This window comes from Gasterosteus aculeatus, chromosome 11, assembly GCF_964276395.1.
Source record: "Gasterosteus aculeatus chromosome 11, fGasAcu3.hap1.1, whole genome shotgun sequence".
NCBI classification, from domain to species: Eukaryota; Metazoa; Chordata; class Actinopteri; order Perciformes; family Gasterosteidae; genus Gasterosteus; species Gasterosteus aculeatus.
The window spans coordinates 16,181,620-16,207,084 of NC_135699.1; the positions used below are offsets into that span (position 1 = coordinate 16,181,620).

General features: G+C 50.4%; 1 protein-coding gene across 4 annotated transcripts in view; it reads left to right on the plus strand.

The window, feature by feature from the left end:
- Positions 1–3,361: 3,361 nt before the first annotated feature.
- The window catches only part of srcin1a (SRC kinase signaling inhibitor 1a), a 66,183-nt gene continuing 44,079 nt past the window's right edge, over positions 3,362–25,465 (plus strand). For 3 of the 4 annotated variants that reach the window (XM_078084082.1, XM_078084083.1, XM_078084085.1), the window contains exon 1: positions 3,362–3,830. In XM_078084082.1, the coding sequence (XP_077940208.1) occupies positions 3,809–3,830 (22 nt within the window). In that variant the 5' untranslated portion in view covers positions 3,362–3,808. The remainder of the gene's footprint in view (positions 3,831–25,465) is intronic. The other variant, XM_078084081.1, reaches the window with a different exon arrangement.

The following is a 25,465-nucleotide window of genomic DNA, read 5'->3' on the forward strand; positions in this document are numbered from 1 at the left end:
TCATTCCCCACTGGACAAAGAGACCTAATGTTAAGTGCTTTAGTAACAGTAATTCTGCCGGATTTCTGTAAAGTTTAAAATGGCTAAATGATGAATGTTGGACGAATAATTGGGTCACAGTCTTGGTTCACTGTGTGGTGGACATGAAGTGGAGTGACATCCATCATCGTGGACATTTCGCGTTACCTCTTTGTACCCAGTCGATCCAGCATGCTGCTTTAATAGCTCTAATGTCATTGGGTAGTGGTCTGAAGGTCACAGTAAGACATAAGCAACAGTGTGCAGCAGTGCATGCACATGCAGCCTCGCTACGAGGGGACGGTTGATAGATGATTGATGTCTTCCGAAAGTTTCCTTCCCTCCCATACTGTACGGTAAGAACACCTCTGCCAGGTTGTGTTGTCTCACTGCGTCCGAGTCGCGCTGTCGTTGACATTCATCCCCACTCCCCTCACCCCCTCCAATAACCTCAGATGGCCGGTTTCCACTGAAGCGAGGGCAGATCTATTGTGCCACAGTGTTTCTGGGTCGATGCGCTCTACACAGCTGAGATGGAGAGAAAGGAGGAGGACAAACTGGGTTCCTCCGCGTCCTCAGGGACAACCAAACCGTCTCTTTAAACACCGTGAATATGAAACCTGTAGAAGTGATATTTGAAAAAGGACAAAATGGTGTTTAGATGAGCGACCTGATGCATCTGACTGCTATGTGGACAGCTCCAAAGCTGACACTGAAACAGCAGATGTCTCTTTGTGGGGACGCGGTGGCAGAGCATGCTCATCAAGTCCACAGAAGCGTCTCCTATTCAGCCTCAGTACCTCTGCAGCGAGCGGCTTTGTTCTTGGTGAAGCGGGCCATCAGCACTGCACCGCGTGCACTAGGAGTGGGAACCTCTTGGCACCCCACGATTCGATTCCGAGGTCAACGATTCGATTCTAAACCGATTATCGATTCTAAACTGATAAAACGATTATCGATGCATCTCGATTTTCAAAATTTTCTAAAATCTGAGTTTGCTACTCAGAGGTTGCTAATCACTTCCTACTTTGCTTGATAATTAAAGAAAATCAACAGATGAATTACCTTCTCTAATTTTTTATAAGAGAAAAAAAAATCTCACAAATATGATTTTCTATCGACAATGCAAGAACCAATGCAGCTTGCATTTCAACACAATATGGAAGTAGATTAATTTTTCTTTTAAATGAAGAAAAAGCTGCTCTTAGTCTCAGACCGGTCCGTATTTGTAAAATACCGGAAAAAAGTCCAAATCTGTGAATATCTTGCCAACTTTCAATACGGATCCACTTTTTGGAAAATGGAAATAATGAGGTAAGATGTTCGGTAAAGTTATTAGATATTCAGATTCAGACTGACGGACCGGTCTGCGAGCTGGACGCATTGCTCTTAATGTGCCGGTAATGATGGTAAATGATGGTTGTAGCTGGTTGTCATCTACGGTCCACTACGGTTACCGAAGGGGGGCGTTTGCGTTGACTTTTGCTCGCGCGAGACAGACTTTTTTTTTTTTTTAATTCCGATTATTAACTTTTCTGAATCGAGAACGAATCGTTCTAGAGAGAATCGAGAGAAATCGATCCCCCACCCTAGCGTGCACAGTTGTCTTAAACAACGCACCAGGCAGTAATGTGCTGTGTGACGCTGCAAGGCGTAGCATTTATGCAAATACGGCTCTTTTTCACGTTTGTTTTGGCTATAAATTAAAGTGCATTACAGATTTATTGAATATGGATTATGGTACTTTTCAATATAATTTGAAACAACCTTTGCTTCCCAAAAAAATATTGTTGCCTGGTTAAGGCCATATTTTTGATTGCGCACATGGTCTTTAAAGGAAACAAGCACAAAACAATCATGAAATGTCACGTTACCAAAGCGGCGACGAAGAAACATTTAGAAAATAATTTTTAAGTGAGTGAGTGCTGCTTGCAGAAACATGTTCCGCTTGTTAATAATCCTTCTAAATCACGGCGGGGAAAACGAGTAAACAGTCGGCGGCGGGTTGTGGTTGTTTACCGAGCGCCACTAAAACACTTCAGACGAGGCTTTTTAGCTGCAGCTCGCTCTCGGGGGGGGAATGCGTGCTGTTCAGCGCAGTGATTCTTTTAACGCGTAGACGCACGCCATTACAGATCCATGTAATCGATGACGCCACAGCACTAATTCCCCAGGAGGCCGCCCGACACACACTCAAACAAAGCGCGTTTGTCTCGTCTTTGTTTGGTAGGCACTGACATGGGGAAGAGCATGTTAAACCCCCTTAACCTGATCTTGAGACCGTGCAACGTGTGCATCTTTGCAGGTTTTGTCGGCTCGCCTTTGGCTCAAGTGGTCAGGCGCCGGCTGACAGGCGGATTCATCCACTTCCTGTGAGCCGGCTGGACACGACGGACGGGCCAATGTGCTGCGTAAGTCCTGTGCGGCCCCACCAATACATTATTCATCACTCTCATCACCGAGAGAACCTCCATCCTCTTTTATCTCTGCATCTCCTGGCATTTTATTTCCCCTCCCTCCCCTCACTCTCTTTATTCATCAGCGCCCACTACAGCAAAGAGCCGCCGCTCTCTGTTTGACAGAAACACTCAACGCACTTTCCAGGATTCTCACTAATTCTCTACGGTTTCACGTATGCGCTTGGCTTCGCTCGGCCACTTGTCGCTCTTTTTTGGTCTTCTTTTTTGGTCTTCTCTCGGATACAGTGCTGCACGCGGTTGATCTCGCTACGGATTCGTCCTCATTGTGTTTCAAGGGCGTTCTCGAACAGCTGATGTAACGCCGTGCGCCGTCCTCCTCGTCGTTTGTGAGTGGAGGCGATAGTCGCCCGGATTCACAATTACAATTTTAAGCCTACAAACCAACAGTGTGGGGGGGGGGGGGGGGTGTAGGGGGGCGCAGACCGGGCCAATGCTAATGTTGCCTTCCTTACCTCGCTCGCCATGCCAATCAATAACAACCTCGCCTGGGGTCCAACGCGCTCTCGTCATTAGCCGCTGTTGACACCAGGAGATATTTCAAGGGTTTACTCTCGCTCTCTCTCCACCACCACCACCCTCCCACCCCCCCTATTCCTGGTACAGTAGATGCTTCAAGCATTCCTCCACCCGCCCCCTGCTAGCTCAGCTGCTGAGCCCCACACAGGACCCCGTCCCTGGACTCCCCTTTATTACCATATCATGAGATGCGCCCGAGGCGCGGAGCAGTTCAGCGGGCCGCCTGTGTCTTTAAGAGAGAGGGAGAATATAATGAGTAACGGGGAGGAAATATAAGGCACGGGGCGAGCGAGAGCGAGAGAGAGAGTGAGGGAGTGTGAATTTATCACGGGGAAAAATGTGCGCTTTATTCTTGGTTGTGTGCTGAGCATCCCTGCACCGGCTCACACTACTGAAGAGCACGCCTCTCTCTCTCTCTCTCACACACACCCAGGCGCTCCTGCTCGACCTCCCTCCCTCCCTCCCTCACACACACACACACACACACACTCACACGCACGTGCTCGCCGTCACACACGCACAGTGCTGTCAGCAGCGCTGCCGCTGGACCACAGCCATCTCGCGAAGGAGGTTTCCAGCGGAGGCAAGAGAAAGCCCGGGCGAGAGCGAGACAAAGGGAAGGAGGAGCGAAATAGGAGCGCTCGCACCGGCACAGGGAAGGAGAAGAGACCCGGCGCTTTGTGAAGAAGAGAAAGCGAGGGACGGGAGGAGGGAGGAGGAGAGAGAGAAGAGAGAAAAAGAGGAGGGCGAACAGGAATCGCATCACTTTGAGCTGCAGCGGACCGTGTCGCAGCATGGGCAATGCACCATCCCAAGGCATGTCGACCCTTTCTCCTTGCATACTTGTGCTGCAGGTATCATGTTGGATTCTGCGTGCCGCGCTCGCCGACCAGCCGGCTCCCCCCCCCCCCCCTCCCCCCCGTAACGCTCTGTGAGAGCCGAGCGATGGAGGTGGGCGGTCGGGGGGGGTTGGGGGGGCTCGTGGAGCGCGCGGCATCGCTGTAAGGGAGCATCGGTTAACGGGGAGTAGGTGGGGAGGGAGGATGGGTGGAGGCACCATTTGTTGAAGCAGCGAGAAATTGGGGTGGGGTTGGGGTGCAGCAGGAGCACCATCAGTGAAGCAGGTGGTGCTTGTGGGTGTATCTCTGTGTGTGTGTGTGTTGTTGAACAGGCAAGGTGTGATAGTGCTTCCCTGTTGGTGTCTGTTGGAATGGTGGCTGCAAAAATGCCTCAGTCAACAGTGTGAGGACCTCTTGGAAGTAAATCGCTCAAGTGTGTGTGTGTGTGTGTGTGTGTGTGTGTGTGTGTGAGAAAGACGATAAGAGAAGAAATAAACAAATGAAAGAATTGGTGGTCGTGATGACGACCTTAACGGGGGAACTAGGCAGCCTTGAGTGGCGTAAATGGGGGATGGTATTGTAAATGAATTATCGGGTGGGTCAACTCCTTCATGCGATGCTCGCTCTATTCCCTTGGGCTGCCCCCCCCCCACCCCATCACCACACACACACACTCTTTAACTTGTGAAATCTGAAATGAAAAAGCTCTGCGTGTAAACGGACTGAAGGTGTCTGATTCCTGGTGAGCGGCGGACATATCTGCTACATGCATGTTGCGTACGTCGGCGTTGTATGTGTGTACGTGAGTACGTGTGACACTCGTGTTTTCAAGAAGGCGCGTAAACGTGGAGAGAAACAATAAGCGCGCGACGGGTGCGGGGGGTTAAAGTAAGAAAGGTGATGGAAAACACACCTTTTCAAACACTGCCAGGACTGAAAGGCTGCGCAGGCAAATGATCTTGTCAAGGTGCAAAGACACGAACGCCCACTTTCAGAGAAAAGGGCACAGCTCCGTGAATTCATTCATCAGCGTTCATTTCTCCTTCTAGCTCCTCATTCTCATCTGCGTTCATCCTCCTCCTCCTCCTCCTCTTCATCCCTTGCTTGCCTCTCACACAGGGACGGTCTGGTAGCCAGCGTGGAGGGGGGGGGCGCTGAGGCGACGAGTATAGAGGATGAGAGAAAGAGTGAAAGGAAAGAGAGCAGAAAGGTGTTGGTGCGTAGTTGGACAGGTGAGTTGTGATGCTGAGGTCTGGTTTTAACGGTTGGGTGTGAGAATGAGGCCATTACTCAGATGATTGCGAGGGCTCACCAGTGGAAAAGTAAACGGCCCTTTAAGCTTCTTCTCATACATATTGAGAATATTGATCTCCTCAACTTCTCTGGTCATTTTTTTGGCTGCTGTTTTTTTACCTTCCTGTGTATCTTATTTTATAGGCCTCGTACGTCATGAGACTTTAAGTCAGAGGTCTTTGTATCTATTGGAAAGATTGTTCAGCTTCACCCCTGTAAAGCTGTATCTTGGAGCTCTATTTTCAAGGGATTGGCTAAATACTGGGCCATTTATGTCCTTTATTTTAATACTAAAAACAGAATTGAGTCGCCCGAATGTTAAAGCACTGACGTTTTTTCATACCAAAGCCCAACAGCTTTTAATACTGTGCTGGAGCAAAAGACTCGCAGCTCTCTGGACCTGTGGTATTCAGGATGGCTGTTGCTGGGTAATAATTCCACTTAATGCAGCCAAAGACCCTGGTAATGTGTGGTCCGTTCAGGCCTCCAGCCGCTCAGCACGGGCGTAGCTCTGCCAAGTTGGCCAGTGAGGAGGTGCACCTTCGCCTGGTGGTCACCGCCCATCACGGCAAATAGAAAACATTTTTCATAAGCCCTTTACAGTTGTGCCGGTTCACACTGAAAGACTAAACCACAGAGAATAGATTAAGCGGAGCCAAGCATTAAGCCCGCCGTTAGCCCGCTGCAGAGCCAGTGCTCATCGTAATGTCACCATTGTGCAGGGACGGCAGATCCTGGTGGCTTTGTGGCTCCACGCTACACCTCGTATGTTCAGCGGAAGGTTTGTGTCAACACGCGTGTCGGCCTATCCGCTGATCCGCGAGGCAGAGCCGAGCCTGGCAGCGTCCTGCAGCGACTGAGGGTCTGTTTCACTGCACGCTGAAGCGACGTTACACCGCGTGAAGGGAGAACACTTACTAAATATAAGACGTGTCGTTTGGACAAAGGCTGAATGAGGTAATGCGATGACCTCGACGAGCCTGCTGTGTTTTTGCTGTGAGACGCCTGAATTTAATCACAGGAAATGTGGTGGCGGGAGTCTCGGCATTGCCCTCAGACATGTTAACTAAGCGATGACACACGCCGCGCTGTGGATGGATGAACCGTTGAGTCACTGCCATATTTTTGACACTAAATTCATTTTAGTGCCTAATACTGAACTGCTTAGAAGCCACTCAAACCCAGCATGAAGGTAAAATGCCCAGGTAAATGCTTTTCTGGTGGGACAATAGATTTGTTTACCCTCTCTTCAGTTGAGAGGACAACACCGTTAACTGACAGGTGGACTCTCTCCGGTTGTGTCATCATGCGTCTGTTTATCCAGCACGCACGGGCCCGAATCAACCATGTTTATCTCCCGTTGGTCGACGTGCATACGAATAAGGATCAGATTACATGTAATGAGTTTTTTTTTTCCACATCTGATCGGAGCATCTCTCATGCGTGTGCAGCTCTGTATGTTTGTGAAGTCCCTGTTTTTTTGCACTTACACACCTGCTTCGCCCGTGCACCACACAAAGCCCCGCGCATGCCGCCTCGTGATTGGCTGCCGATGATGCAATGTTTGGTGGCAGAGGAGCGGCTCGTTTTGAGGGCACCTCGGAAGAAATTGACCCAGCTGGGAAAAGCGTTGACAGAGCTCTGATGTGGAAGTAAATCTGCCGATCGACCTGGAAACATTGATAAACGCACTGCACGCACACATTAGGAAGGGGGGGGCGGGCAAGTACACAACGATGGACAAACGCCAGACTTGTCTTTCCGAGCCAGCGAGGCGGTCCTTCTGTCAGCTGTGCTTCACGCTGTGCTTGTCCTTGTCACAGCAGGCAGTAAATGTGGTCGTGCACAAGGCGAGGCGCAGACGTTTCCTGGGAATCCACGGAGGCGATGATGGCGCCGTGGTCACAACCTCCTTCTTCGCTCTTTTCCAGTCGTGCACTCGGGAGGAAATTGCTAATGCGAACCGAGCGTTGCGAGTCAAAGTCTTCGCGAGCGGTTTGTGCTTCTCCTCCGGGGGGGTTTGCGGCCCATATGAGGAGCTTCTCGATGCTGCAGCGGTAATCACACTAGTTGGCCCTCAAGGTCGTTAATGATGCAAGAGTTTTAAATATTACATCCATTTATCAAATGTCCTTCTTTCCGTGCCACAGTTGTGTGCGGGGCAGAGTTTGATATCCGTGCATACTGATGGGCTGAATGATATGAGCCATCCATGTAAATGCTTGTTTTATTAAAGCGATGGATGCATGAAGCCTCGGGGGAACAGTGTTGTTAGTTTCTGAAAGAATTCCATGTTTTTCTCCTCCAGTTCCAAACGTTCGAGAGAAGACGTGGACGAAAAGCGAGTCGGTTGCTGTCGACCTTCTGTTCTCTAAAAGCACACTGTTCGCTCTGTTAAATGTTAAAGTTATTATCCTCACTATCCATCTGGAATAATATGAAGACAAACATGCAGCGCTTGGATGTATTACTCACAAACACAAAAAAATCATTGTTATTCATGTACAGATCAACACTTCATGTGTTATTTCAGAATTCGAGCATTTCAGTCCTCTGGTTATGAAACAAACTCCCCAGAGCGCCTTGGTAGCCAAGTGGTGACGTCGGGCGGTCGGTCGCCACGGTTACAATAACCACCATTTGGTTATGGGGAGGGTAACGATGATGGTAAAAATAACAACGCCGCCTGCTTTGTCCTCGGCCCGTCTACTGACTGCGTCACCTGACATCCTGCTTTGCTGCAGCCGTTACTACAACAGCAGCTCGGGGGGCTTCGGGGGCTTCGACGCGTCAGTGTCACATCTGTCGCTTCGGGGCACGGGTCCAAATTACAGACGTCCCGCACGAAAACATGTTGGAAGACTATTTATGTCACGGCTTTGGATCCATTTTAACGTGAATAACGTATGTATAACAATGGCACATTCATTCATTCGCTTGGATTACTTGGAGATAATGAGGTAAATATTCATATTTTGGTGTCAAAAGGTAGTTATTTGACTTCACAGCCCAACTTTTCTCATTACTAAATATTAGATTCCTTGTGGTAAATGTTATAGTAGGAACCCCCCTCCCCCCCCCCCTGCAGCCTGTGGCAAACTGCACACAGAGGATTGACGGCATGCACAGTAATCCCACTGTCAGTATTTTGAGAACATCTTACTCATTTGTGGTAAAAAATAAATAAAAAAAAACCTGCTTGTGGCAACTGTAAAACAGACTTGCAGCTCATTGATGATGACGTTTGAACGTGTTGATTTTGTTTGCTGTTTATTCTTGTAATTAAATGAAGTGATGAGTCAAACTCACTGGATGGAGTCCGTCCTGCTCTCACCGCCGGAGACAAAACATTTTAGCCATTCGGGTTGCAAGAAAGACATCAACGCCACCCTGATGTCACCCCTGCAACTCATTATGTCACGCAGTCTTTATGCTAAGCTATGCTAGCAGACCGATGGCTGCAGCTACATATTTACAGCAGAGATGAGGTTTCTATCCATCTTCTCCTCGAAGCCTCGAAGGGAAGAGGAACAAGCTGACTTCTCCGAGGGTCGATGTTGTGCTATTGTTTATTGTTGTTAATGATTATTTTAATATATGAATGACTTTCAGCTACAGAAGGATATCAAAGGCACATCATGCTGGACTGCGTTGTATTGCAATGTGTTTCCCTGTTTCCCCTGTTTAGAAATGCAGACAAAACATCAGACACACTGATCAATACTAACAGTGTAGCTATTTTCAAGTTCTTCATCCTGGTTTCTTTTCCCCGAGACTAATGAGTTCCCTGACGAGCTTTGTGTACCAGCACGCACTTTCCCTCCGAGTGGTTTAAGCCTCACCTGGCGCGCCTACGCTCTGCTTTTAGTATTCTGCAGAAATGGGGCACACAGTGGTACATCTGCGTCCTCCCTTCACGGGACATCGTCTAAACATAGCGGATGCAGATCATGTTGCTCTGTTCTCCCCCGCCTGGAAGCTTGTGTTTAGTTGCATGGACCTGTTTTGTTTTGTGGTTATTATTAAACATTTAAAGGCGAATGCTTAGAAAGGGTTTGGAGGCAGTGAAGGTGAATCACCTGCAAACGTGACCTCACTGTTATTTTCGAGAGCCTGATTCACCTCCCGTTTCCGATTTTCTCATCCTGCTGAAGACTCGTTGACAAAGAGGGCTTAACAGCGACGCGCAAAGTCGTTTCCCCCCCAAAAACTTCCCCAAGAAGAAAGTGAGCGAGGAAGGAAGCGGGAGGCTAAATAAAGATGCTGCCGGTAGAAGCTCACTCGGGCCCTTTCCTCCTACGTTCTCCTCCCGTCGCTCCTGACTTTCATTCCCAAGCTGCTCACACAGGAATACAAAGCAGGCAGCGATGATTTCAGGCAGATTAGCCTCCTTCTGCTACCGATGGATCCATATATCCCCTCATCTCATCCTGGTCTCCACAGACTCCTTTAGTCATCTCCCCACTTGCTCTCCTGGACACTCCACTTCCCGACTAAAGGTTGATTCATCAACCCGTAACACGTTGTGATCTGAAGCGTCAAACATGTCGGCACTGCCTTTGGGCCGCCGCTTGGATTCCCGTCGTTGCCCTCATCAACATTTAAACCGCCAATCTCATTCACCGTCACCACGGTGACCGATTGAAGAGATGCAATCGGTTTTCAGCACATCTGTGCAGTAAAAAGAAAAGAAGGGCAAGCTCTACCCGCTGGATCACTTTTCCTTTCCTTCCTCCTTTTCCCCACTAGGAGCTACCACTGACAAGGAAGCCAATTCCCACCCCATCGCTCACTAATACACTCGTAATGGCTTGTAACCGGCTGCTAAGCGGATACGGAATCGCATTATCCCGCCGCTCGGCTGAGCTGAAAAGATGAATTTTCTTGCAACGCAAGCCTTTTTGCGTGTGAGATCCGAGCACGGGCTCCGAACCCCGACGCCACGAACCGTTAGAACTGGGAAGCATGAAAAGGTCGGCTTTGTTTTTCTTTCCCGCCCCCTGAGACGGACCTGAATGCCACTGGTTCATCCGATGCTGCCTTTGTTCAATGTCTCCCCCGATCGGTTAGCCGGGTGGCGTCCGTCTCCCCGGTCCAAAGCGCGGTAAACCAGGAGCCCCCCCCCCCCCCCCCCCCCGCACTATGACCTTCTGCGGTTCTGAAGCAAGTGCAGCTGAACTACCCGGCAGGCGGGAGAAATATGAACACGGTGCTGAGATTTTATGGGATTATGAGCAAAGAAATATTGGCTCCCTGAACGTGGGGAGCAGCGGGTGAGAAAGAGGAAGGAGGGGGGGAAGATGGCCGATGTGACCGGATGGGTTTATGTGGTTTTTGTGCGGGTTTCTTTTTGTCGTTGGCCGCTGTAGTGAGTCACTCAGGGGTTATGATTTGTAATGTTTGACCTTGTTCAATGGGCTCTGCTGAGGAGTCATTGCAAGGGTGTTTGAAGGTTGTCATGGTGACGTCCCGCTCCGTCGTCTCTGTGTGGTTCCTGTTTATTTGGGGGCTTTGTGAGCTGCCACCAGCTACTGATTCACATTATCAATTGATTCACCTCTTCATCCCAGAGGCCGACTTCTGCTTGTTTTGTCCAACCAGCAGTCTGAAAAAAGATTATCACAATTATCAATTCTATAAAAGAGACCTGCAACAAATCCAGAGAATCTTTGGCAAATGTATTTGATATATAAACGTATAAACAAATATAAATTAATTATATATTAAAAAGTAAATTACACATTTAATTAAGGTTGGAGTTTGTTGTTGCTCTTGAACTGTTTAGCCTCCCACTGAATGGTGTTTCTAACAAGAGGCCGAGCCTCGTTGATGTAAAATGTGTGAACAAAATTAGCAGCACTTTGCATTACAAAGCTGCATAATTTAACACCACTGTAACCACGGCCGCCGAAATGACCATAAAATTCAATCAACGCCTCTTTAAAACCGTTGAACATAAATTGAACAGTATAACCTCGATGAAGGTAGAATGCATTGTTGTATTAGCTACCTAACAAGCTGGCAACACGGCACATAAACCCACATTACCATCGACATTAGTGCATGTCAAGTCCCATGTACACACACACACACACACGCACACACACGCACTGATGGAATCAATGGCAGATCAATGCATGCATGCACTCGACCGTCGATTAGAAAAGGGCCAGAAATCTGTGCCTGTGTTTCTCTGGTGATGCACGCCTACGTGCACGTGCATGTTCATCTGCGTAATGCATGTGTGCTTGCGTGCCCTTTGTCTAGTTCTCTGTGAATATTATTTCCCTCTCTGCGGTAGTTAGTGGGTTTTGTTTTTTGCGGGGATTTGTGCTTTCTCTTCATCTCGTCACACCGGGGTGAGAGAGGCCGCCACAGGACGCCATCAGCTCCACCTTCTCCACGGTCACGCTCATCCCAATATTGATGTCTGAGAGAAAAACACACGGCCCATAACATTAATCAATGCAGATTCAAAGCACGTCTTTGATGTTTCTGTACTTCTGTCTTTTTTGTTTAAATGGGCTCTGCACCTCTCGTCCGTGCTGAATCACTTCCCTTCTCACATATCTGATGTCCTCAGGTTATGCAGGCAACGTCCCATCAGCACCAGCTCATTGTTGAGTTTCACTGACACCAACCAAAGGTCATGTAATATTCACATCCACGCAGAGGTATGATTGCATCTCAGGGTGGTTCTTTACTGGTTTTATTAAGACAGCAAAGGCCGGCTCAAGCCGCTGTGGACTCGCCCTTATTGCTCCGCGTCGTCCCCGCTGTCGTCTTTGAAATGAAACCTCCTCTCGCGCCGTCTTTATTCACGTGTCAAGAGCCGCGTGTGTAGTGGAGAAAACCGCCTCGGGATGCAGTTTGAAGTGTTGCTGGGAGAAAAGATAAATTATGTGTCTTCACGTTGACACAAGTGTGTTTACGATGCAACAGCGATGATCGGTATCGCCATGCAAACACACGTCCTGTTACAGAGCGAACAGAGCCCTCGGTGGACTTCAGCTCCGATAAACGCCGACTCAGCGGCGAGAGAACGTAAAGCTACAGGCGGCGGGGCGTGAGGTACGGCGGTGAAACGTCGAGGCCTCTTTGTAGATGTGCTGCGGGAGACGGGGGGAAAAATGGAGGAGTGGATCCTTCGTGCATCAGCAGTCTGTTGAGGAGGCACGTTAGCCGCAAACCGCATGCAGATGTGCCTCCTGGAGGAGAGCGGCGTCTCCCCCTTTGTGTCGGCGCACAGAGGCCTCTGAAGGCGTCTCTGGTGCCGTCTACGGTCGTCAATGACGACGTATTTGCAGAGTGAAGAGATGGATATTTGTTGGTTGCACGACGTCTGAGGACCTGAAGCGATTAGTCCGTTATTTACAGACATATTGAAGTCATCGTAGAACGGCCGGACATTTGATGGCTTCTGCTTCCGGTGCTGTTTCTCCTCCATCTCTTATTTTGAAATAGAACACATTCGATTTTTTGGACTGATGGTCGCACAAAATCATTTTCCTAGAACATTGGTCCTTTGCCTTTTCACTTCACATCCTTTCATGAAAATGATGTATTCCTCAATAAAGAAAATAATGGTCAGTTGCTGCTGCAGAAGTCACATTAAGCTCCGAAAAGATTTAATGAAGATTTAAAGAAGGTTTTCTGATGTTTAAAATTGTTGATGGAGGAAATTATTGACAAATCAATCCAAAAATCGATTTCTAGTTTTTTATTTTTTTATGAATAATTTAGTCTCATAACTGTCATTAAATGGGGGAAATATTAAATCCTAATTTCCCAGAACCCATTGTGACTATTTTATCCTGATCCTGCTGCCCACACGCCAAAGACTTCTAATCTACGATTATATAAAATGAGGGAAAACTTGTCTTGTCTGGGAAGAGCTGGAACAAGGAATTCTTTGGCATTTCTTCTCGGAAAACGGATTACACAATTTATTTCCTACAGAATAACTGGCCCTTTTCATTCTCGCAGACACACACACACACACACTCATCGACCATCCACATTTGTGCAGATTTCATTTGAACCTTTTCTGGTATTGTGGTGGTTTTGTGTGAGTCTGTGCGTGTCTTCTTCTGCTGATAACGACAGCCGGCTGTGAATGATTCATAGCTGAATATTAATGAGACGCGCTGCAGATGTCTCGCAGAAGACAAGAAGCCAAGCTGTGCCCTTTGGGGGTCTCCAGGCCCCCGGGGATGTTGGTCACTTCCACATCTCCTCTGACTCCCGACTAACAGAAGCTTGGTGGAAAATGCCCCTCCACCCCCCAACCCCCCCCGATGCCGCAACTTCTTTAATTCCCCCTGTTCGGTCCAGACTCAATTGAACCGTTCCAGCTCCTGAGTGCTTTTATGGTAATTCACATCACACCTGCGCATCGCAGACATGATTGAAAGCAGGACGCAGAGCAGATTAAAATAGATCTCTGCAGGCGCCCTGCTATGGATTAGTTGTTTGGGAAGAGAGTGCAACAAGATCTAACAGCAGAAGGTCAGGGGCGGAGGGAACGTGTGTGTGTGTGTGTGTGTGTGTGTGTGTGTGTGTGTGTGTGTGTGTGTGTGTGTGTGTGTGTGTGAGGCCGGGCAGCGGTCTAATAGCAATAGGCCTATATAGCGCTGGCCTTCACAATGTGCCTCGTCGCTCCCCTCCTCCCCTTCTTCTTGTTTCGTCTTCACGGTCCAACATACCTGATTCCGGCCCCGGGGCCCGCGTATCGATTTCCCTCCGCTCTGTTGGTGGGTGAGTCCGCGGGACACACAAAGGCTTTGTGGTTGTCCTCTGGTCGGGCCCGGCCCGGCCCGGCCCAGTCCACCCATCACAAAAGACAATTGGTCTCTGCTCTTTAAGCAGTGAGGAAGGAAACCCGCAAGTCCATGTACTGTATATGGAGCAGCTGGACAATGGACTCGTCTGGAGCCGTACCCGTCATGTGCTGTCACACGGCTGGTTGTTTAGCGCTGCGAGATGGAGATCTGCAGAGCAGCGCTCGCGTATAAAGAGCTGCGTGTCACGTACGAGAACCATGGAGGCGAACGTGATGATGTACCGGACTTCTAATCAATACTTGTCTATGGGAGGAAGTATTCTGAGGCACAGAGTGACGTTGGTCGATATTTTAGTTTGGGCGCATTTATTAGTCCCTAGTCTATAAAGGCTAGTTTAACTGTTATAAAAATCAGTTTTTTATATAGTAAATGAGTTATAAAATGATCTTACGGTCCCAATTTCTCATTCTTACACTTTAATTCGTATTGATATTCTGCACTGCTAATCTATTCATCAAGATTCTGAACTGATTTTCTGATGTTTATTATACAAAATAGTTAATCGAGGAAATTATTGACAAATCGTTTTAAAGTCAATCAAAAAATGCAAGTTGCTTTTAATCCTTTAGTCTCGATTGTCATTAAATGGAGGGAAACTTTCGTTTCAGGTCGACCTGAAACAGACGAGAGCCGTAGAGATGTTGAGGCGTGACGTTGAGCGTGTGTCGCTGTCTCTCGGCTTTAATCCGACTCTTTGCCGCGTACGGTTACAGATCCCCGCCTCTCTTTTTCCCCCGCTGTCATTATCCCGATCGGCATCCAACGCCCCACTTTCACACACCTGATTACTTTAATTGGACTGGAGCGTAAAGGAGAGAATCCTTTGGTATAATTGTGCTGAAAAACCTCTCAACTACGTGGATGAGCTCAGGGGTTCAGAGGTCACGTCTATGTTCCCGTGCGTGCGTTTGCATGTTATCGTTGGGATTAAGGGAGGGGGGTGTGGGGGGTGTAATTGCCTTTTTCCAGCCGTAGCCATTTTGTGCGCGTGTGGTCCATCGTGAGCGGAGCCGGCGATGATTCTCCCGCGCTCATCGCCTGCCAACATGGAAGCCGTAACTCACACATGCTGCAAAGGTGGCGCGCCGGCCCGACTCGTTTCCGTCCCGTTTGATTGATTGTGACCTCTGGCAGAAAAAAAAAAGCAGGGAGGAGGGACGAGGTTTCCGTCTCTCATCACTTGTTACAATGCAGACCACTCAGCGGTGTTTTGTGTATGTCAGTATGCGTATTCGTGTACGCCGATCCCGCCGTCCGGTACTGTGCAGCGGGCGCATCTGCGGTCCCTCAGCGTGCGTCGGCGCGTCACGATACGATACAAACGGTGGCCGCACGCTGCTGTACCATACATACATACATCTCAGCATCTCCCAGAGCCGAGGCGCCATGGTGGCGTGCGCGGGGCGGAGCGCCTCCTGAGCGAGCGCTTCTCGGGGCACCTCGGGCCGCCGGCGGCCGTCTCCGCAATCACGCTCCCATTGAGGGCGGCCTTTCATCTCGGGCCTTTCACAGAAACCTTTCAGTCGGAGAAAGGGGAAGGATGGAAAGAGGGAGACCGGGGAGGGAGGGAGGGAGGGAGGGCGGGTGAGGGGGGGAGGCAAAGTGCGCAGGAAAAGGAGAAGGGAAGTGCTCCTGCAGCCCGGAGCGCCACGTCTCCGGTGCCGGCTGTGAATGAGCCCGCTGCTGATGAAGAGCCCGCAGATGTTGAGAGAATGTATAGTGGCGCGTGTGTGTGTGTGTGTGTGTGTGTGTGAAGAGGCTCTCTTTTGTGCGTGCGCGCAGCGTGTAACTTCAGCGTCCTCACAGCAGAGGACGGTTGCATCACGCAGTCGGTGGCTGCAGGTCTTGGCCGCGCCGAGCTGCAGAGCGTCTGCAGGAAGTGGGCAGATGTTTGGCGAGGACTACCAGGTGTTCCTGTCCGATGGGCGGGAGCTCGGCCAGGTGTGGGTGCTGGGACACGGCGAGGGAGGTAAGCCGGGTGTCCGTCGCACTGGAAACGCAACGTCAATCACCTCTTTTCCAGAAAGGTCACAGGTGGAGCTCGGCAGGAGCGGCTGCTTCCTTTCTGCTCGTGCCGAAAACTTTTATCTCTCTTTGTTTGCCGTCGTCAGGGTTGTTAGTTTTTGCTTTGTGTAGCATTTATCTAAAACAAACAACTGGCAGGCGTTGCTGCCTCTCATAAATCATTTAAACCTACTTTGTCTGCCAAGTGGAGTCGGAGGGAACATTTTACACAGAAGCAGGAAACTGTTTTGGCTTTTGGGTTTTCTTCTGCTCGTGCATTCATACCCCGCTCTGTCTTCATCATCACCGTGTGTGTGTGTGTGTGTGTGTAAGTTTCTGTGCTCTTTTTTCGCTCTGTGCGCTATGGAGCTCATTTGATGTCCACGGGCCTTTTGGGTACGTGTGGACCGAGGAGAGGTTCTAAGAAATCTGAGCTGTCATTGATCATCGGAGAAATGGTACAACTTTCCGTTTCCCTTTTTCCCCCCAGAAGTCCCCGTCTGCCCGGCCTCCCTACAAAGGCCAGGATTTCACATCGGCAGGGAGGCTAATTAGTCCGCTCAATTCCATACAAAACGCTCAAAAGAGCGAACGGAGTCAGATGTCTGCTGGAAAAAACGGGAATCGATTGTAAGGCAACTGTTGTTCGGGAACACGTGTCACTTTGCTCTCTGCGTCCAGTCCCTTCAGCATACCAGTGTGATCGTAACATGGCGGTGAATTAAGCTCACCCACAGTGGATTCCCGCGGCGAACATCTGCTCCAGGTTTAACCGCTGTATTCTGCGTCCACGAGGAAATGTGATGGTAATGACTTCCACCTCTGCGGCAAGACAATCAAACGCTGTTAATTAGTTCTGCCACTATAGCAGAGAAATGCGCCGCAGCTTTGGGCCGTGATGGAGAAACTGTGTGAGCAGGGGGGTCCTGGTTATTTTGTTGGGTGGTGATTATGACAATCATCAATCATGATTCTCAGGGTGAGGATTGAAACGGCAGTCAGCTCACATCCACGCCCTGCGCTGATTTGAGAGGTGAGACGCGTGAGAGGGTGGATGTACGTCCAGATTCAACAATCTCCTTCCTACTCGCCAACCTGCCGCCGCCGCAGGCCTACGTGGCCGCACTTTTCACGGTGACCGGAAAAGCGTCCGACAAGGCGGCGTGGGTACGTGGGACGCACGCAAGCGTCACCGCCCAGCAGTCAATGCCTCGACTCCCTGCCAGTCATCATCTGCGCGACGCACAGAAATGTCCCTTTGTTTGGCCCAAAAAAAAAAAAAAACAAGCAAAGTAGGGCAGAGCTAAATGGAAGACGGCGGGTGACAGCTGATGGGGGAGAGAGAGAGTGAGAAAGGTTGGGAGACAGTGGGAGAAACGGCAGCAGTGTGCATGATGGAGATAAGCGACAGACAGGTGAGAGGCGGGAAGACAGTCCTCTCCCGCACGCTGGGACCCCAGAGAGATGGAGAAGCTCACTGCAGTCGCACCGTCACGCGAGGACATGTGAAGGGCGAAGGGGAGGAAGGGGAGGAAGGGGAGGATGGGGGGTGGAGGCAGGGAGCATTCAAACCAAATTATAGCACTGTGGCGTATATTCTCCATCTTAAACCACTAGTATTATTCAGTTTGAAGGACACATTGAAAAGTAATACCATCCTTTTTTCTTTCTTTTTTTTAAAGAAGTGAACAGAAGCGTTTTGTACCAGCAGTCTACTGTACTAGCGATGGGCTCTGTGGTTGGTAATGGCTCATGAATGCAATTTAGTATGCCGCGCCACAGGGGATGGATAAAGCAATTGAAACTATGAGCATCATATGAATATTACGTAAGACCAAAAAAAGCTTTATTTTAGCTGAAACCTCCCGTAGCAGCTGGGATCCACGTGCTCCGTTGTTCCAAGGGTTTCATCACCGTGAAAGCCATCAGGGCCGATTGGATCCTGCAGTGGCTGCACGGGGTCGCCGTTCACACACCTCCGTCTTCTTCTCCGCGCTATGTTCGTTGACGCCGGCAGTGTAGCCAGAGGGACGGCGAGGTCGGGCCGGGGGGACGGCGAGGTCCCGCTCTTTGGTCTCGGTCGGAATGTCTCCGGACAAGAATTGGACGGACTGCCGTGAAATTTGGGGCAAACATTGATTGTCCCCACAGGAAGAATTCCAGAAACTGTGGTCAGCCAGCTGTGAACATCTGGTGCCAAATGAAATGTCCTGTTTAGCTTCTTGATTTGAAGGAAGAATACTGCATCATTCTCAGCAGTCAGAGGGATATTTGTTTTGCCTCCTTGGCAGATGTCAGTCTTGTTCTTTTTCTTTTTCCTCCACCGGCTCCTCCCAGCGCCGCGCTCTCCCTCTTCCCTCCCCTAGTAACCGTATCCATGCAGCAAGGTGGATGCTGGCTGGCAGAGGGGTTTGCACACGTTTTGGATGCCGGACTCCGGAGTTCAGCCCGCCAGTAAGCCCGTTAACGTCCCGGTGGCGTTTGTTCCCCTGGCCCTGAATAATGAGCGCCTGGCCGCGGGACACCGGCTTCATGAGCAAGGTTGCCGCTGTTTTGCATTGCACATCAATCTCCCCCCACGTCCCCCCACGTCTGCAGAAGACGGCGGGTAGACAGTGCCCTTGGCTCTGCTCCCGCTCGCTTCGGGAGCTGTCATGGACGGGGAGGACGGGGCCCCCGTGTCAAAGGGCTGAGACATCCCGCTCCCCGTCCTCCTCCTCCTCCTCCTCCTCCTCCTCGCCCGGTGGATCTGGGTCAGACCCTCGCGTGACGGACAGCCCGCCATTATCACCACTCAGACACAGGAAAAGGAGAGTGCCGGGAGGGCGGACGGGGAGGAAGTGGACAAGAGTGCTTTCTCCCTCCTTGGAGGACGGCGTGATTGGACGCTCCTCCCATGGGCGTCTCACCCGTCCTCCCTGTGGCACGCTCACACTCACGCATCAGTGGAGGTAGACGCAGCCGGGCCAGGAGGTACCGGGATTTGATTCTGCTTGACTGTTTGGAATCGGGTTTCACATCTTCAGCCTTTAGGGAAATCCTCAAATCTGTCGCTTTCACGTTAACAAATCTTCCCCTTTGATTGCTTCTCCCATCTCTTCTCAGCTCGGTTGTTGTTAACATCCGACCCACTCTGCATGCCTCCTACTTTGTGGCGACACCGACGTGCAGTCAGCTGGAAGAGGCAAACAAAGCAAATGTCAAACGTCTTCCTGTGACCTGAGCAAATGGCCGTTAATTATTCCCGCCTCAGTGTACCAGGTAAAAGCAGCCGCTGTCTGGTAGACACACACACACAGATGATACTCCTATTCCTGAGGATGTCCTGATCACATGCATGAATCTCTAAGGCGTCAGCTCCATGACGATGGCTCATCTGCAGACACCAGGGGAGCAGATCTCCTTGTTTGCTGAAAGCTGATAGTCTTGTTTACCTGTTTGAGTCCCGTGGAGATCAATGGGCTTCATGGAGACGGATCAGGAATCTCGCCACTAGAGAGGAGGATTATCCGGTCCATTAAGTGTGACTCACTAATGGCCGAAGGACGATGAACCTTGGCGGCTTCTGGAGATTTTACCAAGTTAGTGTCATGATTGCCGTGAGAAAACACGGCGCTTTTGCAAACTTATTCTGCGTTTTGTGGGGATCCAGCGCGACAGAGAATTTGCATTAAATGACGGCTCGCGTCTCGGCCTAAAGGTTTTCAAACAGAACTCTGAACTCAAAAGCACTTTTTATCGTCTAAACTGCCGCGGTTCACTACGGGCGGTTTAGGCTTAAGGAGTGCAAATGATTAGCTCTATTCTGCGGCTGAAAGAACGGTTTCAGGTAAAGGCCGGGAGTTTCTCTTTAGATCTTTGAGGCTTAAGATAATAAATCCACAGCAGGATTACTCGTCCTGTACCCACCCGTTAACAGGGGCACTCGGCTCCGGTTCGCTCCGCTTGTTTAGAAATAACAGGATGAGAGGCGTCCGCTGCGTATCTGCTCGCTAACACGGCGCCTAGAGAGGAGAAGTGTGATCAATGCACTTGAACTTAATTGTAGCGGAGATGGGGAGCCGGAGAAATCCTCCGGGAGACGACACATCTGAAGGTTTCTTAAGAGAGGCAGTGAATGAGGTTGTGCGCTCTTATTGATCACCGGAATGGTTCAAACCCATTGGCTGAAATTTGAATATAATGAAAGGGACCTTCCCCCCTCTGCATAAGAGGACTACTTGCCCCATGAGGAACCTTTTGTCAGGACTTCAGTAGCTGGAAAAAAGAAGCATCTTGACATCAGTATTAATCCTAATAATCACGAAGCATCTTCGTCCCGGACCGCAAGATCGTCACGTCTTTATTTCGTCCCGCTTTGCTCGCGGAGAGAAACTGCGGCGTTTTGAGACTCAACTTTCAGTGAGTTCCCGCCCGCAGGCTGCCCCGTGCTGCAGATCTCTCTCCCAGATGGCGGCACTCGCATCTCGCCACCGGCTCGACAGACAGTCACTCCGCCCACGCCGATGTCTCTCTGCAGGAGTAGACCTGACCTGCGAGTCCACACACACACACACACACACACACACACACACACGGCATTCCAGTGCCCTCCATCTGAGCGTGTAGCTGAATCTAAAGGACCATTATCTGAATTCCTGCATGCTTTATTCCCTTTTGTGATATTTAAAGGATGTTTACCGGACAACACCTTCTCCAAACCAAGTAACACCATAGTAGTTTGTCGGTGTTTTCTCAAAGAAGCGTTTCCTGATCATTTGTTACAAATGGCCGTTAAAAATGATCACGATGTGATGACGCAGAGATGGATGAAGCGTGTGATGCGTTGTGGCTGCTTTAGTTTCACTCATCAGGTTTGAGCAGCATGTTTTGTTTGTGTTGGTCTGCCGCCTGCAGCACTTCTGGAGTCGGTGGGATCGAGGTTTGTTGCTCAAGGGCACTTTCCTCAGGTGCTGAGACTGTGACTTAAATAACTTAGCTGCACCTGTGTAACGCCTGGAGGAGCCGTTATGCTACAATGTGATCAAGAGTTTCATGGCTAATTCAATCATGTTGTGCTCATTAGGATAACAGGATCTAATTTGAAAAACAAATCCCACATAATTTAACAATAACAGCCCTGTTGTTAAAGCCTGTTTCTCCAACACCATATTTTCCGGCACGGACTCATATTTTGCAGGTACACTGCTGTGGGTGTTTTGATGGTTGACACAGAGTCATGAATGAAGAGCCCAAATTAAATTCCATCAAGGGCTCCCGGTGGGCCCGGTGCTGCCTTGTTGAGCAGAGAGAGCAGAACATAAACCAGCCAGAAACCTCCCGCCTCTGCCCCTCGGAGAGCCAGCAGGATGAGAGATGTTTTCCTGTCGAGCGCACAAGTGGTGCTCGGGTTTTATACGTCTGCGTGTTTTCACCTCTTCCACCGCCGTGAGACTCTTTACGGCGGCTCATTACCGCCGATATTTAAAACCGCCGTTTGATACAGAAGTCTCCCGACTGCAGCCAATCAAACAGACAATTAGCGGCTTCGTCTTCCTTTGCGCGCGGATCATCCGAACCGATCATCCCAACAGCTGCGCGGACAAAGACAGCGAGTGGAACCCGCCGTCACCGTCAGCAGAACCTTGAGTTCCTCGCAAGGGGCGTCTGGATTAACGCTGATAAGGTCGGGTAGAGCATCCGAAGAGCTGCAAAGCCTCTTAAAAAAAAAAAGAGAAGCCACCGCGGGGTGAAGCGGCGGCGAACGTGCTTGAGAATGACGTAACGTGCGGCGGAGGTAACGTCGAAGGACGGGTGAAGGTAAACGCGCCTTCACGCGCTGGAGCGTCGGTGGAGATCTTCCCTCCCATCCCGCCTCCAGAGTAGTTAAAATTCCCGTCGTCATAGCAGGACCTCCTTCAGACCTCACTGGGTCTGAAGGAGGCCGCTGCTGAATACTAATTGGCGCCTCTCTCGGCAGCTGCTCGAGGACGTCGCGGCGCGTTTTTTTTTTTTCCCTCCTCCTTCTGAACCTCGTTGATGCTAATTTAGATGAGGACGTGTTTTTAGTCTATGCGACCAAATCTGCGTACTTACCAAACTTGTGTGCAGGATTTGTGTAAACTGTGAGGAAAAGCTCTTCATCCACGCTGTAAAAATAGTTAGAAGGTCCACCGCCGGCTCCGTCTGGGCGACACGTCAAAGCAGTTAGTGTTGTTTTTTTCCTCTTCGTCACAGAACTGGTCGGCCGTCAGGGACGAAGGATTGACGGATGGGCCTCGGGAGGGAAGCTTCACACAAGTGCTGACGTGGCACAGCAGCGTGATTAATGTACAGCCCTGTACAGAAGTGGGCTTTGATACGTACGAGGTTACTTACTCCACACACAGAACAGGAATTGCTCATTTTGATTCAAAGGGGAACACACAGCAAATTAGTAGTGTTTATTTTACCGTTTAGAAACGCTGTGTGAAGAAATCGTACAAAGCTCTGTGAGAGTTGTATTTCAAAAATACCCAAACGCTCTTTGGTTTTAATAGTTTGTTTTCCACTTACTCTGTTGCATAATCTGCAGCTCATTTGTATTCCCCCCCCGTTTCACACTCAATTAGCGGAATATTTTCTGAATATTCAACGTTGTAAAGGGAAGTCCTCTATTGTAAACTGCTGGTGGGGGAGGGGGGGGACTCTAAGTGGAGACTTTTAAACAGAAATGGGGTGAAAGTGGCTTTACGGTGGGATACAGATGGTGCAGGATTATTCTCTCTGCTTCCGTCCACACACTCAAAACGACCCGGGTCCTATAACGCCATCGGGTAGTTACAGAACGCCGTCAGCACGTTGCGTGTTATCCCTCGCGAGTGCGGCACGCGGGGAAACCCGCTAACGAACAGGAACCTCGTCACTCGCGGCCTCGACTGAGCGCCTCGTCTTCTTGCTTTGGTCCTCGCCGCTGCGGGAGCCTCCTTCCTCAAGCGCGAGGAGGAGCTGCCAGGAAGCGTCCCACAGTGAGAGAGAATAAACAGACGGCGCTGTGTTCTGCTCGCGTTCCCGCGCTGTTCTGCTTTAAAAGGCTAACGTCCCAACACGGCTCCGCTGTCTGTTTTGGATCCCTGGCGGAGTGATCACATTTAATGTTAATGCAGCTCTGCGGCGCCGATGGAGAAACTCTCCCACGCGGCGCAGAACGCCGGCTGACATTCAACAGCAGAAATGCAGGGCGCTTAAAGGGCCGGGGCCTCCACTCGCTGGCTCCTGATCACATATTACTCAGTTATAGCCCCCTCCCCCAATAACATTGGATTACTGCACCGAGGGCCGAGGAGGGAAAACCAGCGAGTCATTGAGACGCCATTCAGAGTCCTCGGCTCGGAGCGGGTAGTTTGCCGCGTGAGACGAAAATCCCAGCGCCGGTGTTTGGTTGCGCGGCCGGCCTCCAGGTGGGGCTCAACGGAACGCATCTTGAGTCCCCCCCCCCCCCCGATTTAGGGCGCCATCGCCGCCTCCTCCAGCACGTCGACAGCACAGAGGTGGAGGTTTTTTCTTGTCTCGGTTGACCTTTTGTCTTCAGCGCGGGCCGATCGGCGGGGAGATGGGAGATTACCCTAAACGGGACCCGAGTGCCCTCAAACGAGCCCATGTGGCTATCCATCACTGTTAGCGTCAGGATTAGCTCGCTGCCATTTACTCAGCAAATCCGTCCCCGTCCCCGTCCCCCCATTCTCTCTCTTCTCTGCCTTTCTTCGGGTTCCTCCATTTTGTCGGCCGGCTGCGCCTCCTAAGACCAGTTGTTACCGGCTCTAAGTTCTCCCCGGGCTCGCTCTTATCTGCGTAGCTCGGCCCCGCGGGGGAGGGAGATGTCCTGTGTGGTCAGGCGGGAGGTATAATGAGACAGGCGCTTCTTCCTCGCAGAGATACTGACTTTATCCCTCCCACAGCCACCCTGTATCTCTGCGTGGGACCGGCCGCTCACACCAAGTGTCAGAATAAGATCTGGCCCAAAAGGTCACTTTGCTTTTTTTTTTTTAGCAGCGTGGATTACTGTCTGTCTCCCCCCCATCACACACACACGCACACTCTCCCCCCTCTCTCCCTCCCCTCCCTCAGCCCAGGATGGCCCAGTTGAAGTCGGGAGCACCGGGGTAGTTGAAGCGGAACGCGGCAGCGTTAATTAGGCGCAGTGTGGGAGGAGCTCTCCACAGCGGGCTGATCTACTCCTCCTTAGGCCAAAGCCAGACGCCAATCACCCTTCACACGCACGCCATCTTTGCCCCCCCTTTGACCGGCTTACCCCATTCACTGTGTTTGGGGTTGGGAAATATTGCAATATGTAAAAGTGTCTTGTAGGTTTTCCTGCCGTGGTGGCATTCCGCTCATAGTTCCTCTTAGATGTTGGATATTGGCATTAATGATGAACAGCTCCATTTATATGCACAGCTATTTGCCTCCCTGGATTTCCCCCGTCAGTTCTTTCGTCTTCTTCAGATTGTCAGTGGACTTTGCAGGAACCGTGGCATAAATCCTCATCCCGTTCAGCAACAAACTCACTTATAAAGGACACACGTGACGGAGGATTCTATTCTCTTTGTCCGCTCCTGCCTGCGCGCCGTCAGAAAGACGAGCGATGAAGCAGAGAATAACAAGCTGACCCTTCGAGGGTTTGACTCCACCGGACTGTGATGGTCTGCAGGAGGATTCGCAGTACACCGGATATGTGGTGGAGGAAGCATAGGAAAACATCTAATGACTGAAATCGACATCTGACAGGCGCACGGCCGACCAGGAGGACATTTGAACTCCTTGTAAAAGTCACCACCTATTGTGCACATTCTGTAAATAGCCCCCAGCTTTCCTCCCTCGTGTAATGTATAATGGAGGCACTGTATAGCTTGAGAGGGGGGCGGATGCAGGGTGTTTTGTCCGCGCATCCTCCGACAATGCGAATGGCACCGCGTCCTCCAGGAGACGCTTCGAGGCAGAGAGAGGAAACGTGAGAGGAAGGAAGGCGTCAAGCAGAAGGAAGATGGTGGGGAAACAATCGTGGGGGGGGGATGGATCGGAATTGGAAAGATGCGGGCCTGTGATACGCGATTCCGAGACCTATTTGGGGAAGGAGGGTGGGACAAGGAGGATGGAGAAAGGGAGGCGGAGGAGGGCGGAGAGCTGAATAAACATGGGGATGATTGAATGTGATAGAGGGAGGCGGAGACGGAGCCTGCTTTCCAGATGCCCCGCTCCGAAGATAAAGGGGAAGAAGGAGGCAGCGGTGCTCTCCGGGGAAATGCTCACAGGAAGCAGAGGAGGAAGTGGGGAATAGGAAGAAGGGGGCAACCAGGGGGCAAGTAGAGTGATCCGGTAATACAAGCAGCAAAGAGCCGGACAGGGTGTTTAACAGCTGCAGACAGACAGACAATACATTGTACCCTTTGTTCCATAACCAATTATGGCCTGTAATGGCCAAATCAGTTATTTGCTGATAGGGCATAATTGCACG